This window comes from Odontomachus brunneus, unplaced genomic scaffold, assembly GCF_010583005.1.
Source record: "Odontomachus brunneus isolate Ranch 3 - 2012 unplaced genomic scaffold, Obru_v1 Obru_scaffold_028, whole genome shotgun sequence".
NCBI lineage: Eukaryota > Metazoa > Arthropoda > Insecta > Hymenoptera > Formicidae > Odontomachus > Odontomachus brunneus.
This window is the reverse complement of record NW_022639478.1, coordinates 2,253,423-2,271,834: the sequence shown is the minus strand read 5'-3', so window position 1 is coordinate 2,271,834 and position 18,412 is coordinate 2,253,423. Positions and strand designations below refer to the sequence as shown.

The following is an 18,412-nucleotide window of genomic DNA, read 5'->3' as shown; positions in this document are numbered from 1 at the left end:
ATCTTAATTAATTCTTTGCAATTTTTTAGAAGAGAATCTTTTGAGAATTTTTACATAAGAATTAAATCGAACCCTTCGATGACAAAGTTGTCCCGCAAGAGCCAAAACCAAAGCCTTGAAAGTTCAATTTGAAAATGCGGTGTTATGAAAATTCATAGTTTCTCGCGACAATCTGATTTAGATCGAAAGTGTGAGCTAATTTTCCTTCTCCTTGCAAAGGTATGTTGTACACGCGAAGAAAATAGTACTAGGTGAGCGTTCAGCTCACCAGTTGATACGAAGAATGAGTCATAGACGCGATACGTCGCGACCCTGAGAATATTAACCTCTCATTATCCGCATTATATTTTATTTCGTAGACGAATACTTCACATGTATCATGCAATTTCCATTAATTAATCCATTATTAATCTCGCAGTTTCCTGTCTCATTAGTTATCATTCGTTATTTATCGAAAATCTAAAATATTCATGAGGTCTCGTCTGTTAAATTTTTTAAATCTGTACAGTTGAGAACGAAACGCAGTTTGAACACTTTTTTTCTAGCAAGATTAGGATTTATCTAATTATACTTAAGGGGATGCTGAAGTCGATGATGAACTCGAACAATGTCGGTGACGCAGAAACGATCGTCACTAACATAATCACGCTATCCTTTTCGTATTTCTTGTATATAAACTTGTGTAAATATATTTTACCTTTCAGTGGAAAACCTAATCATGCATGTGTACAAATATTTCTGCAAACTTTTCCAGTATTCTTAAACTTTTGAATTTAAATGCGAAGGTACAGCAATGTTTTTCAAGATTTTTCTATTTGAAACATTCACACTTTCAATCTGTACGAACTGCGAAACTTTTGAATTAGGCAATTATTATGCTAACTGACAGCTTGAGATTTTATATTAACAATTTTCTCGTTTTTGTCATATTGAGCAATGCTCTTATTTATTTTTGCAAGTACTTTCACTGTGTGAAAGCGTTTGTAATTCTGTACAATTAATACGACGTAAACTTTGCAGAAAGAAGTAGTTCGGTAAAGTTGGTAGAGTTTTCAGTTTTTGCACCCCCTTAAAATAGACTAGCAATATGATAGACTTATATTGTCTATCATATTGCCAGTATACGTGACAGTTAAATTCAAAGTTAAATGCAACGCATTTTCTTGCATTGCAATTGAACGAAATGATCCGTTTCACTTGTTCTCCACGTTTATTTTATTTTCATTCCGAATGTTTTGAAACGTGCGAGAACGTGCGAAAACATATCATTCCGTTTCGATTCCGATACAATGCATAATAAAACAAACCTCGAAACGAAATCTCGATCCGAAACACACCAGTCGAAATCTAGTGATTCCGATCGGATTCTGAAAAATTGCATAATAGTTACAAGTCAACAGCGTAACTATTATATAAAATTCTGAAGAACCATTTGCATGGAAAAAAAGAGATTTGCATTCGGCACAACAACTTAACATAGCAAACTGACTAAATTATAAAAATTCACAGTCTAATAACTTCTCTAAAATTTTGTGATACACGAAGCTCGTAAAGATTAAAAGATTATTATGATATTTGCCATAAGTAACAGCATATATAAATCTCATAGTCGGTAATGTAAACAATTATACATAGTTTTAAAAATTCTATATTTAATAGACGTTTTTTGGATAATATCTTAAAGACATTTAATATAAGACATTTATTATTACGTCCTTTAATTAAATTTGTTAAGTTCATTAACTAAACAATCTTTAATTTCCTTTACTTATATCAATTATCAATTCAACGGTCTCTAATTGGATTTGCTGAAACCAATCGTCAATCGAACGGTTTTCGATTGAATTTATTAAAATCACTTTTAATTGTTAATTGTTGCAATTGTCAATCAAACAGTATTCAATTGAATTGGATCAACCCTGACTGTAAATATGCGTTCTTAGTGTCTCTCTATTGTTATGTGCATTTTTAATGTTGATCCATTAAAATTTCCTCGCCAGCGTTATCACGCACACGCTTCACCGTGACTGCGACTGATCGTGATCGCGGAGTTGTCGCGGAGGCGTGCATCATTATTATTTCTCGAATATCGGCAGAAGAGCACCGTCGCAGTAACCGCGAGCGTGGAGTATGATGCAATCGAGGAAATTAAAGTTATTTATAAAACACGGCCCGCGACGTGACAATAAAACGAGGTCGTCGGTTGGGCGCCGAGGCGAAAGTATCTCCGTTGTTGTGCGGCACCCGAGGCCATTTTGTTGCACCTCGCGCGCGTCAACACAGGTGTTCGAGTGTACAGGTGATGCGTGACACGCCGCAGGCGCGACGCGCCTCCGGCGTCGGGACGCATCGCTGCCGGACGTTGGAACGAGACGCACATTCCGAATTCGCTCACCGGCGCGGTACAGATAACTCCGGCCGCGTCGTGATACGAGCAGGTTCTCGCCGCGGGTATCTCCCGACAGCGAAAAATCGACATCCGCGCGGTCAGTTTGTCCTCGAATTGGCGGCGAGTTTCCTCAGTTCGCGCGAAATCCTGACTTCTCAATCGACATCGCGATGTACCCGCTAAAGAAAATACACGACTCCAAATTCATCGGGGAAAAGTCGTTGATATCGAGGCCGTCAGTTGGACGATCTGAGCATATAGGGTGACACTAAACGCAAAAAAATGACTTATGCCCAATTTCTTCACCTCCGGTTAACTTTATCTGTCGGATAAATGTCAACCGTGATTGGTTAATCTTGCCAACCATAAATATGATTGGTCAATTTCAATAGAATAACTGGCAGATAAAGTTAACCGGAGGTGAAGAAATTGGGCATTAGTAATATCAGCTAAAGCGCGGTAGCTGATTCAAACTTAGTCAAAAGGCTAATCGTTTAGCTGTCACTGCTAAGAATTGGCTATGACAGCTAAAATGCATTCGCTATAAAATACAGATATATTAAGTGACATTAAAAATGCATATTACTTCAAATAGCTGAGAAAATGGCAGTTATTCCTAAATTTCTTATCGTATGCATATATTAAAGAAGTTTGCCGCACAGCTACAATTATTTGCTACAGTAATTTGTTTCTAGCAGCTAATATTTGTCACTGTAGCGTCTAAGTTTAAACATCAAATAAATTTAGCTTTGGTAGTATCGACATTAGCTGTCCCTATTTCAGTGACACATCTTATTTGCCACAGCTATTTTTTAGCTCTGGAAGCTAGTTCTTTTTTTGCGTGTGACAAGTCTTATGTGTACATGTGGAGCGTATCATACTGAATAGCAAAATCTTATACCGTTTTATAAGTAACTCTGTTTTGCAAATAGTAATTAAGGTATTAATTAACACGTTGATTGCCACGAGAGCTGGTTCATTTTGCCGCGTTCCGTTAATGTACATATAAATTATAACCTCAATAGTATGTAACAAATTAATAAGGAGCCGATAAAACGGGCTAATAGACATATCTATCGTGCATCGACCGTACACGCAAAAAAAGAACTTAGCTTCCAGAGCTAAAAAATAGCTGTGGCAGATAAGATATGTGACTGAAATAGGGACAGCTAATGTCGATACTACCGAAGCTAAATTTATTCGCTGTTAAACTTAAGCGAAAAATATTAGCTGCTAGAAATAAATGATTGTAACAAATGATTGTATAATAGAACTCATTCCACTTCATCGCGAGCATTCATTCTCCTCAGTCTCCTTTAATTAATATCTTAATAAACATTGCTTTATTTCCAAAATGATATAAGACTTCCCTGTTCAGTTTGATGTGCTCTGCACACGTCGTATTTAACGCGTCAGGCGTCCTATACACATTTAATACAATACCCGAATCTCTTGTAATGCTTTCAGCGTCACGACAGAGCCTCCTTGAGGCGCATCAGTCGAGCACCGCTAAGGATCGCCAGCAGTGTCGATCGTGGATCGTGAGCGAGTCACGATCGTGTCCTAAATTCGCAATTTGGGACAGAGGAGAAGGCAGACAAGCGGGAGAAAGGTGGAAGAGAGACGAGAAGGAAGAGTTGCGAAAGAGGTGCGAGGGGAGAGCCGCCGAAACCGGTCGGCGATTCCGACGAAGCTGACCGTGTATCGGCCGTGCATCGTCCTCGCTCGGCCAAATGTTCCCGGATGTGACCGTAAACAGGATGACGTTACTGGTAGTAGCTATCGTCAGTCTGTCCGTGCTGAGCCCCGCGCTCGCTGAGAATTTCGATCTTCATGGCGCCAAATGCGGTAGTAAGCGCTGCAGCATCTCGGAGTTCTGCAGCCCTTACGACACGCATTGCAGACCCTGCTCGGATGCCTGCGACGCTGATCACCACAATTTCCAGCCGGACGAATGCGCGAAGGACTGTCAAGGTGAGTCATCGATATAAGAGAAGGAGGGAGGAGAGAGACAGGTAAAGGGAGAGAGGGAGGGATGGACAGGGGAAGAGAGAGAGAGAGAGAAAGAGAGGTCGTTCACATAACATTAAAAAAATAACCTTGCTGTCATAGTGAAAATTATCTAGATACAAGAAATTAGCTAAGATCGATAAATAACTAGTAAACACTGCGATATCGCATATATTTGGTATATTTAATCAATATAAATGACAGAGATCGAATTCCTATTTGAAATATGAAATTTGGCAAAAAAGGTTTCCTGTGGCACCCATTTAGATTAATGTCAATCGCACTTCTTATAAAAATTGACAGCAAAAGAAAAAAAAGGAACAAATGTATGTATAATCTTTACATCCATCTAAATTTGCTGGCAGATATTGCTGCTGTAAATTTAATGCACCGTACAAACAATCTCCTAACAGATATCAAAAGCGGCGATAAATTTTAACTATGCGATTAAATTTTAATTGTGTATTTAGTATTCTACCTGAATCAGTAAAATATATTTTTGAATAAATATAATCGAAATATATTATCGCGTGAAATTTTTCACGCGGTCCCGATTATTGAAATGTGACGCAGGGTTCAAAAATGAGGTTAGTCCATAACTTGCAGGAGAATCGCATCTAGGGTGGATTTTATGAGTTATAGATTTCCCTTATTCTTGCGCCGAGCTCTTCAAACTCGCTAAACGGAGTCTAGAGGAGAATCAGCTATCTCGTTGATTCTTCTCTTAAATCTGAAGTGACACGAAAAATTCACATTGAGAGGAAAAAATGTTAACTTTAAAGTTAAACAGTGAAAATCCATTTAAGAGCATTTATTTAACAATATTTGGAGTATTTGGAATACTAAAATTTTACAGTAATAGAGTGTGGACGGAAATTTAGTTGTTAGACATATAGAAAGGAAAAAAAATTCTTGTCATATGATTGATGATTCATCTGTGCAAATGAAGGGCGAGTTTCCTTTCCATCTTTTCTGTTAAAAATTGTATTAAATTTTAACAGAATTTCATATGTTGTAAATCCATGTTGTTGTGCGTCCATAGTCTGTGTTCATCGCTGCGGTAAAAAATCATGTGACATACATTGCATAATATCAAATTGCCATTACTTGCACTATTGCAAGCGTTGCACTCACTATAATATTCCACTTCAAAATTAAATTTGTCTATTTAAGTATCTATATTTTTTAACTTTATGTGGAACATTAATTTAAAAGTAATATGAAACATATGAAGAAAAATCTCTATACACCGTCTAGATAGCTGACGACCGTTTGCAGAATCTTGCGAAGGTATTTTTACAAGTTTCCCTGCGCGTCTCAAATATATTGACAAATTGACTCTAAAAATATAACGAACTGTGAAATATCCGTTACTACAATTATATTACTAAATACAATATAACTAAATGCTACTAAATAGAATACGATTAAATGCATGTGAGTTTTAAACAATTATTACTTATAACTAAAAGTAATACGTAAAAAGAAAAATGTGGGAGAGAAGAATGTTATAAATTTTTAAAATGTTGTTACCGATAACATTAATATTTGCAAAGTAGAGTAACTGTCGAGTTACTCGAATACGAATGGTTTTTCATTTGTATAGGTTGAATTCTTCACTCTGAATTGTCTAGCGAATATTTTTACTCAAAATTGAAAAGTAAATTCGATGTATTTCATAGGAATAAATTCATTGTAATTGATTCAAACATTCACTCGTATATTTAAGGAAAACAAAAAAGACAAAATGATGTCAAAATATGATCAACTTTTAGTTCACCAAAATAACGTGAAATTGCATAAAATTTGGATGTTTTCTTGACGTTCCCAACAGAGAATAATTGCAAGAACGTTGCATAGACATTACAATGTAACATTATAATATTCCACGTAACATCGCGAAACGTTAATGCAAGGATAAAGCGATTAAAGCGTCTGTCTTTAGAAACATTGCGATGTAAAATTATAGCAATGTTACAGTGGAATATTATATAAAAAGGAAATTTTATCTTACATTTCTCATATCTCGCGATCGATGGGAACCAAAGATTAATTACACACATTCTAAACGTTCGCGCGCGTGTATCCTTCCTCAGTAGTTTCGATTAAGCAACGCGGCCGGTCATCCACCCCCATCTCTTGCTCGCGATAAGCGCTGCTTGACTTTGGCGATCGAACAGCACACGGCAACCTCAATGTTCAGACAATGTTCTTACGACTTATGCTTCTATGGTGTATCCTTATAATTTTCACAATATACACGCACGCAAGAAGAAAATACTACGCAAGAACGACTCTATTTTTATATAATTTTCTTAGTAATAAGTATGTATATAGCCAAGAAAAATATATCACATTTTCTAAAAATTAAAAAGACACAATTAAAAAGAAGTCAACATAAAGGTATTTTTAAATTATCTGAAGTCAAAATTTCAATTAAAAAATTATGTAAATTTCTTTAAATATAACGTCATATTGATATCATTTTGACTTTTTGTTCTTTTTTGGGTAAGATTAGAATTTACTCTAAGTTTGAGTGAAAACATTCACTCTTACGATTCCAAGTGACATTTTCTTTTTATCGTTTCAAATGAATTTTTACTTATTTTGAGTGAAATTTCAAAATATTTAGAAAGTTATATATACTATAAGAAAAGATTATTCTAGTTATAAAATAATTTTATTATGTAATTTTATTATGTAATAAAATTATCTTATTATGTGTGTGTGTAATTATATACTTATATCAAACACTCTTTTTTCTCAATCAATTGTAGATGAAAAAAGTAAGATTGGTGAGGCTAGTATTGATAGTCGAATCTTGTTTAAGAACTTATTTAAGGTCTTATTTGAGGTCATCTTAGATTCATCTTCAGATGACATGTAAATCGTTTCATTGACTACAAAGCATTTGAAAATAAACTTAAGACGATCTTAAATATAAAATTTAATTATGAATACCGCCTTAACAGTCTTACTGGTCCAATTAATTAAAAGTCAGTCTTACTGGCTTTTAATTAATTAGTTTTTATTGACTTTTTTATTCTATATTAACAGTTGGTTATATATCTGAGAGTTTTGATGATTTATTTATTCATTTTTGCTTTTTTTCAGTAATTTAATGTGCCTCTTACATCTCGACTTACAATCTCGCGAATTATCTATTGTTCAGACGCCTTTACGCGGGACCAATCATACGATATGTCGCGATGCACCGGTCTGTCGTTCCGGTTCGTCGTTTTTAATCGTATGGGAACAGTGCGATACCATCGTCCACCTCCATCGAGCGTGGCGACGAGTGAGCGAGCGAACGAACCTGCGCTCTCTTCTCTCAAGTCCGTTGACTTTGCACCTGACTGTCCCTACCGACTTCCCACACGCAAACGCGGTCGATGAGTCACCTAGCTTCTTTTCTTCCTCCTTCTCGTTCGCCCTTTTCCTTCTCCACAGCTTCCTCGGCCCCTCCCTTTCCCGCTTCTTCGACGTCCTTTTTCTCTTCTTTCTCTCTGCTCCCGCTTGGGATTCAGCGTCCATGCCGAGAGGGGAGACATGTCGTGCTCCGACAGGTAGGAGAGAAGCCGCTCCTCTGCTCTTCGAGACGCGTGTAAAGAATGGGAAATTCTTTCTTTCTTCCCGTCATAGCAGATGTCCTTCTGTGATGACGGGCTCCCGAAGTAGGCGCTACGAAATTGTCCGTGTGGAGTTCCGCAGGATCCACATGGGTACCGTGTTCCCTATTGAGATTCCTCGTCACGGTGTCCGGTTACGTTTTGTCGGTAAACTCGGATCGGCCTTGTATGTATAAATTCTACGCTGGGCAACTTGTTGACTCGACGTGCTCGCGAACGTTTTGATTAAAAAAAAAATAACTCTTTTTGATGAAACAAACGAAATAAGATCTGTCTAGAGATGAACCGCTCTTTTCATGTATATAAAGTGACCGACGGATTTAGAACAATGCGCTGTTTCAACTAAAGTCCATGGAATAAAGCTTGTAGGTGAAAATCGCCTTCGATTTTACTTATCTTATATCACCAACATATTGTTGGTCAAATTAGAAAATCTCCTAATTCACCAAATTCCAATTTTTTTCACAAAATTCCAAGATTTTCCAGACGACGCAGAAACTCGAGACAAATCGGATGAAATGAGTATCTCAATTTGATAAAAAATTGTCAGGTTTTCTAATTTGGCCGACGATATTTCTAATTCGCGACGTAAATATTGCGCCACTTTGCAAACCACTTTTATAGCCAAAGCATTGAAGTATATCAATCCATGTGAACTAGTAATTTTATTGCTAGCCGTGTTTAATGACCAGCTATTAGGTTGGGAGGATTTCCCGTTTTCCTTTTAACACCTAAACTTTCTGCGAGAATTTAACAGAAAAATGACAAATTTTTTGCATCAATCTAATATTGCTATATTATCATACGATTTTCGTGATCCATCTGCAATGTGTTAAATGATATTTAAATAAAATATATGTTCAGAGCACACGAAAATTTATTATTTAAATATTACATAACATGTCACACATATATTTCTCAGCTGTGTTAAATGGTCGGGCAAACAGAGAAGAAGACACTACAAAAGAAGGAAAGGGAACAAATATTTTTCAACTGAAGTGTTCTTTTGATTCTACGATCGTTCCGTGTCTTTATAATTCAGTCCTCTCTCGAGTACGATTTTCTTCGCTATTCAGCCGCCCGCGAATCTTATCCGTCATCATCGTTATCGCGGCCGAGGTCTCGCGAATCGATACGCGCGACCTCGTCGTCCCAGGTCTGGGTTTAACAATTTGCCCCCCTCGTCGTCCCGAACGGGGTCATCTGGAGTTTACAGTCACGCCAGAGCACGCGATTACACGTGTTCACGTGCCGACCGCTTTGCAGGTAGGCAGCCGTCGTAGGTCGGAATTGTTTGCACCGTAGGTTGCTATCGCGACCGAGTTCTCCGTCCCTACGCAGGCGCGCAAGGACCTGTGCCTTCTGACAGGTAGATCGTTGACTCGAATAAGAAGAAATGGAGAGCGCCGAAGAGGACGTTGAGAGGTGCACCGATTACAGGCGAATCGATTGCGCGTAAGCCGAATTGATTGTACGCAAGTTTTCTTTTTTTCAAGAAACAGACTCGAAAGAAATAAGTCACCTAGATCGTTATTCAATAGTCGTTATTAATAGTCGTTATTTGAAACTCGTCCTACGTGAAATACTCAAATCCGAATTTAAAGTTTGATGAGAGTTTTTTATTTTAATTATATAATACACGTGACGTTATATTTACAATCACGATTTAGCAGAATAAAAAAAATTGTAAGAAAAATGTAAACAGAGACGTATGATTAAGCATGGCCGATTGTAATTTATACGTTTCATTTTGGTATATATTCCGCATTAATATTTAGAGATTATTCTTTAGCTAGCTCGTTAGATAGAGTCTGTCTCTTTAACGGTAAGTTATACATTGGTACATCAATGTTAAATTAACATCATAAAAGGATTGTTGAACAGAGAGACGGATTGTCTTGACTTGCGGTGTAATTGGTTCGGCTTCCTGAAGCCTTCCGTTGCGTGAACAATAGCGTCGAGTTTCCCTTTAATGCAGCCGGTGCATGATAGCGTAATGGTCACGGTTGGGAAAATCTCACCGGGTTTTATGGCGTCGCTAAACTCATATGCCTATTTTGCGTAACGCTTTCTACATCAACATCTGACAAGCTCCAAGCATTAATGAAACACACGTCACGTCGATGTGAACGGTCTTCAAGCATATGTTGCACGAGAAAAGAAAAGAAAAAGAGAAAGAGAGAGAGAGAGAGAGAGAGAGGGGGAGAGAGAAAGAGAGACCGAGAGAGTGAGAGAGAGAGAGAGAAAAAGAGCTGCGGAAAGTTACGCCGCTCAGCGTGAATTTAGCTCAAACTAATTTACACAGTTGGAAATCTTGCATACAAATATTAAAATTTTCATGTGTTATTCATATTTCATGTGTTTTGACTGTTATTTTAATATAAAATTACCGATATGTTATTATTTTTGTGATATTTTAATGTTATATTAATGTCAACTTAATAACTTAATGTTTTTTACATGTCACTTAGAAATAGAATATTATTTTGTGTTCTTTTATAATAATATAATAATATAATTATAAAATAATTTTATAATAATATAATTATAAAAAAATTATATTTCTTAAAGTCACTTTAATATTAACAAAAATTAAAAAGCGAGTCTGCAAATCATTGTAAACTTTGACATACAGGATAACTAAATTTATTAAGAGAAAATGTTTCTATCGCAAATAAGTTAAGTTGAAATAATTAATATCATATGTGTGTATTAATATAACGTGAAAAATAAGTTATTACGCGTTATAATCTTTATATATATATTCATATTTTATGAACGAAAATGTTCCATTGACATTCCTCGCGAGTTATTTTAACTACTCTCACGTAGTTTTTTTTACTACTTTTTTACTTTCCTTTATGTTATTTTTACAAATTGAGTTTAAAGTCAAAATAACAAACATGAATGTAAGAAAAAATCGGTTAGTCAGGTAATTAACATTTGTAATTTATCGATAAGTAACACACCAGGAATGAGTTATTTTTACATAAAATTTAGAGTGGACTTTCTACGACATGTAAAATATGTTAAAACTAACATTTTATTTTCTATTATATAATACCTAATCGATCATTTCCTTTCTGGTTTCAGTTTACCTACACGATCAACGCTACGTCCTACGCACGGATATAAAACAGTATGATGATCTCAGAGGTGAGTGGGCCCAGGTGTGAACAGAAGATGCGCATTATTTTAGCGCAAGGCACCGCCTCTTCTCTCGCGCGAGCTGGAGATTTCAACGACGTGATTCTCGCATAGACATCACTCGCGCTCGCAATTCTCGCGCGACCGTTGCCGTAATACGTTTGATTTTACTGTCGTAAAAGGCTGCGAATTTTTAATATACTGAGAGAAGAAATATCTAAAAAATAGTAATTATTTTTATACTGAGTTTGAGTATAACGTATTTATTTAAATTTAAATTCTTTTATTTAAATAAAATTAAATAAATTGCTTTCATGAAAAACTAAGGTTTTCTTAAAGTTTTAACAAAATGTATATTTCCTTATCTAAAACATTTCAGATTAATATAAATAAATAAATAAATATATATATATATATAATTATATATATCGTTGAATAAATATTTAATATTTCTTAGACATTTTTTCTCTTAGTACACTGAAGAAAAAGATCGGGTAAAACAAACCATTTCTCTGGGTTGAGCAAATACTGTTGCACTAACTGCAAGTGAGTGAAATTGAATAAAAATTAAGTATATTCAACAATATAATGTAGGAGTTTTAATTAAAAAAATTTAGTCAAAGTAAGAGGTTAATAAAAACTGAAATATAGTTAGATGGACGTTATAAGTGCTCTTTTAACTAACGAAACAGATTTATCTAACTAATGAAAAATGTTGATGTAAATAATATAATATAATTCCATCTTCTGGAAATGGAAGATTAAGTAAATCAGACGATAAGTCTGATATATTGAACTATCTGTGATAATTGGACGTTTTGATCAAGATTTATTCAAGAAGAAATCATTACAGTAGGTTCATCAAGATTGTTGAATAAATTACAATATATAAAGTCCAATATACGACTCGGAACAGTCAAATCAACATCTTAGCTGATAGTTTACTCATACAAGTAAGCGATTACAAAAACATCAAAATTATGTTAAAAGAATTAAGGTAATTAGATCGCTATATACAATCTCGTAGTTGAATTCACTCAACTTAATTCTAGTTGTTTAGATCGATTTTTTTTATATAATATAGTATAAATATTATAAAAAATACTTGATATTATTATGTTAATATTTTTCAATCTCTCTGAAATGTGATACAGGAAGTATACGTAATATGAATAATTTTCTTTAAGTGACACCAGGAAATTCTCAGGAAATTGCTTTGATATTTTAATGCTGTCTCATATCTTCGCTAATTTACACAATCTGTAATTAGAGAGTCGACGTATACGCGACTATTCATTTCGATATACAGAATGACTTCTTTCGCTGATATAAGCGACACCGCAACGGAACGTAACGCGCAATTTAAACAACTTTCTCTTTCGGGGTTTGAGCGAGAATGAGCGTTGGAGATGTCTACGCGTGTTTGAAGTCAACGAGACGTAACGGAGCATTATTCGAAGGCGAATGATATCTCGGAACTTTGTTAATTAAAATACGCTTTCTCCTAGATTCGTCTATTCTCACTTCTGATTTGTTAATATTAACAATCAAATCATATTGAGACTATTTTGATGATATGCAGTTCATAATAATGTTGTTCGTCAGAATTTATATGATTACTGAGAAAAACAAATAGTTAATCTCACTAAAATTATAATCACTTTCAGATTACATTTTCTTATTGTTCTAACAAAAAAATTAGAAGTACAAATATGCATTTAAAATTGTTACCACTTTACTACAGTAACGCCTATTATAAAAATGGTTTCACAGACAATAATTCAGTCATTAAGCAATTGCAGTTACAAATATCACAAATATTTTCTCTCAATGCGTAATTTTTATCTTTAAACAACCAAAAAAATTAACCATATTCCGAACTTTTTATTGCAAAAACTTTTCCAGGTGATACATTAAGTTACTATATAATTTGAAAAATAAAAATGTATATTTTATTGTATCTATTGTGGACTGCAACGTCAATGTATAACTTGATCATTTATTATGTAAGTATAAAAGAATATTAAAAATGTAATGATTTTTTTGTTTGAAAATATCGTACTTAAAACTTTAAGCACGCTTTTCTCGAAACAGTCCAAAAAGCAAACAGGTACATTTGTAAAGATTGCGTCCCTTATGATTGGTTTATATCTAAAACTGACTTATATTTAAAATATAGAATAATGAAATAGAAATACGAAACAAATACAACAAAATTATCAAAATTTACTTTAAACAATACATCATATAAAATATAATCTGAGTGTAACTTTTTAGTAAAAATCTATTGCTGCACTTAATAATTAACTGAATACAATATATTTACTTCATAGATGTAATTAAAAAAATTGCAGAATTTCCATTACTATTGTCTTATATTGTAGTAAATATGAAAACTTATTTAGGATGTTTTTAACATCGGCGTCCATGTCTCGATTTCTCGAAGACTATTGAACCGTTAGATTTAAAATTTCTGTATATTTTTAATACGTGCATATTCGGAACATATCAGATGTCAGATATGTCAGACATGTTAGATTTCACATAAAATTGAAAATTGACCGGGTCACGTCGGTGCAAAGTGAAAATTACGTTTTTCTCACGCCGAAAGAAACAACTTTCATATAACGGAAAAATATTGAATTAAAAAATTTTAAGATATCCGAACATTCTCGATATAGTACATATATTCAAAATATGTAGAAAATATATAGAAAATATATAGAAAATTTGCGTGCCGATGTTAAAAACATGGTTTTGAGAAAAACGTTTAAAATTTTAGGTACGCCATATATTTCCGAACAACTATTATATATTTTATATTTCTTTATATCTATATAATAAATGTGCCAATTTATAAGTCAATACGTTACAAAGTTTTTCTAGAAAAAATCCGAATGTAGCCCATTTTGTGAGGCGTTCGGAGGTAAAAGACCTCTGTTAATCGGAATGTATCGCACCAACCGACCGGTTCTCCTCCATTTATTCCCACCATCTATTCTGTTGTAGACGAAGTGAAAAGGCTACAGACTATGTTCACGGTCACAACGACGTTGAGCTGTCTGTTGTTATGTGCGGTGCTGTACCTGCTGGGAAGACCCTTACTAAAGTGGAAAAAGATTCAAAACACCTTGCGAGTGCTATTCAGGAAGAATTGGGTAAAGGTGAGGCTACCTGCTTGAAAAGCAGGTCCCTTCGAAAATATCTATCATTCGCGTTGACAGATTCCCCTATCGTGCTCTTTTATCTCGAATTTATTGTAGTTCGGATTTGTACACGAAAATAAACTTTAAACATTAAAGTTACATTCCAAACATCCTGTTTGAGGGAAAATTTTATTTGTAAACGAAAATAAACATTAAACATTAAAGTTACATTTCAAACATCATATTTGAGAGAAAATTTTACTGAAATTCCACAGTATATGTAATGTAAACTGTAGATTTTACAGTAAAATTTCCCTTAAGAAAAATGTACAGTATAATTTTCCTCAAGGAAGGAAGAGATTTTTATAAAAAAAGAAAATACTCTAAATACAATATTCTTAAAGTTAGAAAAATTGTCTTTTATTTACAGAACAAGACTTGTTTTTAATAGAAATTTATTCTAGTAAGAAGGCATTCTGCTACAAGTAAACATATTCTTCTTGATTCAAAAAGAGAAAAGTTAGAATTATATTTAATAGCTCTCCGTGATTATATAGTCCACATCATTAGAAAAGGAATACTCTTTCGGTAAGATTTTCGCGATTCTTTTTCTTTTCAAAACTTGGTCAACTTTCATTGACCAACAAAGGCATTCTCGTGTCACAAAATGCCAAAGTCATCGGAATCTTCCCGTGCTAAGGATCATTCTCAACGTCGAAGGTGGTCGCATATGCGAACAGTACTTTCGCGACTGATACCTGAAGCCAATACTCCTGCTCGATTTTTTTATCGGTTTCGGACCGATAAAATACCCATGAGTTACCGCTATTTGAAATGGGCGGTCAATGAAAACTTTCATTGGTCAACTTTCTGTTATTATTTCAGAAGGCAACAAATAAAAATAAAGTTCAAGACGACGTTGAGTCCAACGGGACTAAACAAAATGGTCTCAAGATTAATATGCCGACTATAAGCGCCACAGTGGAAATGGACACGAGCAACGGGAACAGTAACGATACTCCGAACACCACGAGCACCTCTCTCTCGCGGAGGCATCCCAGCGAGGACACCACTCTCGACTACGCCTACGATAATCCGGCGATGACGCCGAGCCCGGAGGCCGCTCAGCTAAGAACTAAACGTGAGAGCTCGTTTTGAGGCATTTGCTTTTGATGGGAATTCGGTTCCGGTAAGAGTACGTATAGGATTGCCCTCGACTTTGCTCGTTAAAGTCTTGGAGAAGATATTTTTAAAAGAGGAAGAGGGAAAATTTGCTTATTATAATATATTATGATGTAATATATTACAATGAATATTACAATAATTTTCAAATCAAGCAAGTAAAGCAAAGTAATACGAGTAATATGAGTAATAGTATATTCCAGATAGCTAAATTCACACAAACATATTTTACGCAATGTCTTCTGTAAATTCTTTTTAACAGATTACTAGCAGAAATATAACAGAATTTGTTACCAGAGTCTGATGACAGATTGACATAGAAACCGAGCAGGATCTGCCGTTCTACTTAAGTATATTTAAGTAGGATATGCCGCAGATCCTGTTTGGTTTCTGCCGTCAATCTGCTGTCAAGCTATGTCTGCAGGTTTTTTCGACGGAACAGGAGTTTAATGCAGGCACGGATGGCTTTGGATCGGCCGGGGTATTCTGATTGAATCTGTTGCCAATCTCTGCCATACTGCTAACATTTTGGTTATTAAGATGGTGGCCAATAAAAGACGATATTGGTGCGCAAAACATTCTGTATTATAATATTTAGAAAATGCATTGAGTGTAATATATTCATAACTAAACGTACATTTAGGTCCTGCAAAAACGATTAAATAAATAAGAAAATACTTTGAAGTCAAAATGAGCTTCATAATATTTAACTCCAAAATATTTTCCTATTTATTTTATCATTGAAAAGAGTCCCACTGCAGGAATGAAACGTTTGATTGTAAATACTCAATGCATTTTAATTGTTATTGTAATAAAGAATTTGTTGCATCAACGTAGCGTCTCTTATTGGACAACGTATATTATTTTGTCTTGCTTGATTGAATATTTGGGAGCCTTTGACGCTAAAATTATCGAATAACATATTTGTCTGTTTGTAAAGACGAAGGACGCGACTTGAGGTTTTGCTAACTTCGCGGAACGAGCTGGAACGGCTTTTTTTCGGTAATTGTTGATTTTGTAAAATGAAAGAAACAAAGTTGTATGTGAAAAGGGGAACGTAGAGGAAAAGATCTTTCGCTAGAGCCTCGTACGGACAGTGTTTCTCGAGCGTAGTTCTGGACAGGAAAATGCGAGAAGGATGTGGCGATGCGTGTGTCTATGAAATATGACGTGGCTCCTCTTTCCTATTCTGCGAATGGGCGCTGAAGTGTTTCGTACGATTTTTCACATTTTTACGAGCGAATTTTTGCGAAGTACCTTATTAACGTGCATCGAAGTAACGCGCGGTCCAATCGAGATCACCATTTTGTGAGATCACCTCGCACAACTTTCACGCGTGTCAAACCGTTTCTGACGGCGGTATTCATAGTCTATTGTTGTTCCCTGAATAACCACAATGGAAAGATAATTATGCTTATTGCTGTAATAATTTGCTTCCCAATAATTCTTGAATCATTAAACGTCGAGCGATGAATCGACTGATTTGTCATTAATGACAATATGTTGAGACTCAATACTGGCACTTAAATAATTTTGTACATATGAATTAATTATATCTTTTTCGTTAATTAATTATACTGTCGATATGTTGGATATGAGGAGTAATGTGCGCCCATTATATTTTACGAGACTGTGAACACCGCTTCAATAATGTACACTCGTTTGCAAAAGGGTTTGACTTATTTTTTTCTATGAAGTTAGAGATGCATCAGATCTGGTCACGATTCCCAGTAAACACCAACTAACGGTTACTTCCCAATATCATGGTAACATTATATTAATATAATAATTTGTCATTCAGCAGTTAAGTACAATATAATATATAACAGCTGTATTGTTGAATGAGAAACTATAACATTGATGTAATAGTACTGTTGGTTGGTATTTACTGAGTTGCGAGTCACTGCTCATGGGCTTGCGTGGTAATCAGTTATGACAGAAGCCGAAATGGCGATATATAACAAATAATTATTACATCGTGTACAAATAAATATTATCGCGTATACTGCTATTCGGCTCCTTATTACATTTTTATCTAATAGATAAGAGTGTAATAAAGTAAATATTCTTACGTTTGTCATGAATCCATCGTTGTAGTTGTGACGTCAAATGTCAGCGTTTCAGTAAAGGATATGCGTTAGTAAAGAAGATTATCCGCTCGTATGTAAAATCACACAGTAGAAGAAGAGTAAAAATGTTAGGAAAAAGTAAGAGATAAAGTAAGAGATTAATATACAAATTAATTTAAATTATTGATATATACAAATTTGATTGAAATACTATATTTGTCTTTATCTCATATGATAAAGTTATCAATTTTTCCTGTTTTATAATGTAATTTACTTTTAATTCTTTTTGCAGATTTTTTTGTCAATTTTTACGTAATTTTTCTTAATTAAATATTTATCCAAATATATATACTTTTCTATGTAATTTTATCATTTTTTAGAAAAAACGATTCAATTACATAGATTTTTTTTATATAATTCTATCAAATAATTCTATCAAATCCTATAGGTATATTGTAAAAGTATCGTGTTCAATTTAATATATTTCACATGCCCCAATTTATCCAGGCTAATTTTTATGTTAATTTAACACAAGATTAATTTGTTAACAAATAACGTAAATAATATGTCGAAAATTTATACAAAAATGTTACATTAAAAAAAAAATTAAATTAAATTAAATTAATTAAAAAAAAATTAAATTTTTGTGTAAATTTTCGACATATTATTACAAATGTAATGTGTTGTGTTATTTTAACATTTAAAAATAGCGAATAAGAATTTAAATGTAGAATATTCAAAATAACGTAACAACATGATGTTAAATTAACTCATATGTATATATGCTATTATATATATATATATATATATATATATATATATATATATATATATATATAT

General features: G+C 34.2%; 1 protein-coding gene across 2 annotated transcripts in view; it reads left to right on the top strand.

The window, feature by feature from the left end:
- LOC116842946 (protein grindelwald) overlaps positions 1–18,199 on the top strand; it is a 30,692-nt gene extending 12,493 nt beyond the window's left edge. For both annotated transcript variants that reach the window (XM_032812841.1, XM_032812842.1), the window contains exons 2-5: positions 3,857–4,363; positions 11,122–11,184; positions 14,185–14,339; positions 15,207–18,199. In XM_032812841.1, the coding sequence (XP_032668732.1) occupies positions 4,123–4,363; positions 11,122–11,184; positions 14,185–14,339; positions 15,207–15,479 (732 nt within the window). In that variant the 5' untranslated portion in view covers positions 3,857–4,122 and the 3' untranslated portion in view covers positions 15,480–18,199. The remainder of the gene's footprint in view (positions 1–3,856; positions 4,364–11,121; positions 11,185–14,184; positions 14,340–15,206) is intronic.
- The last annotated feature ends 213 nt before the right edge of the window (positions 18,200–18,412 follow it).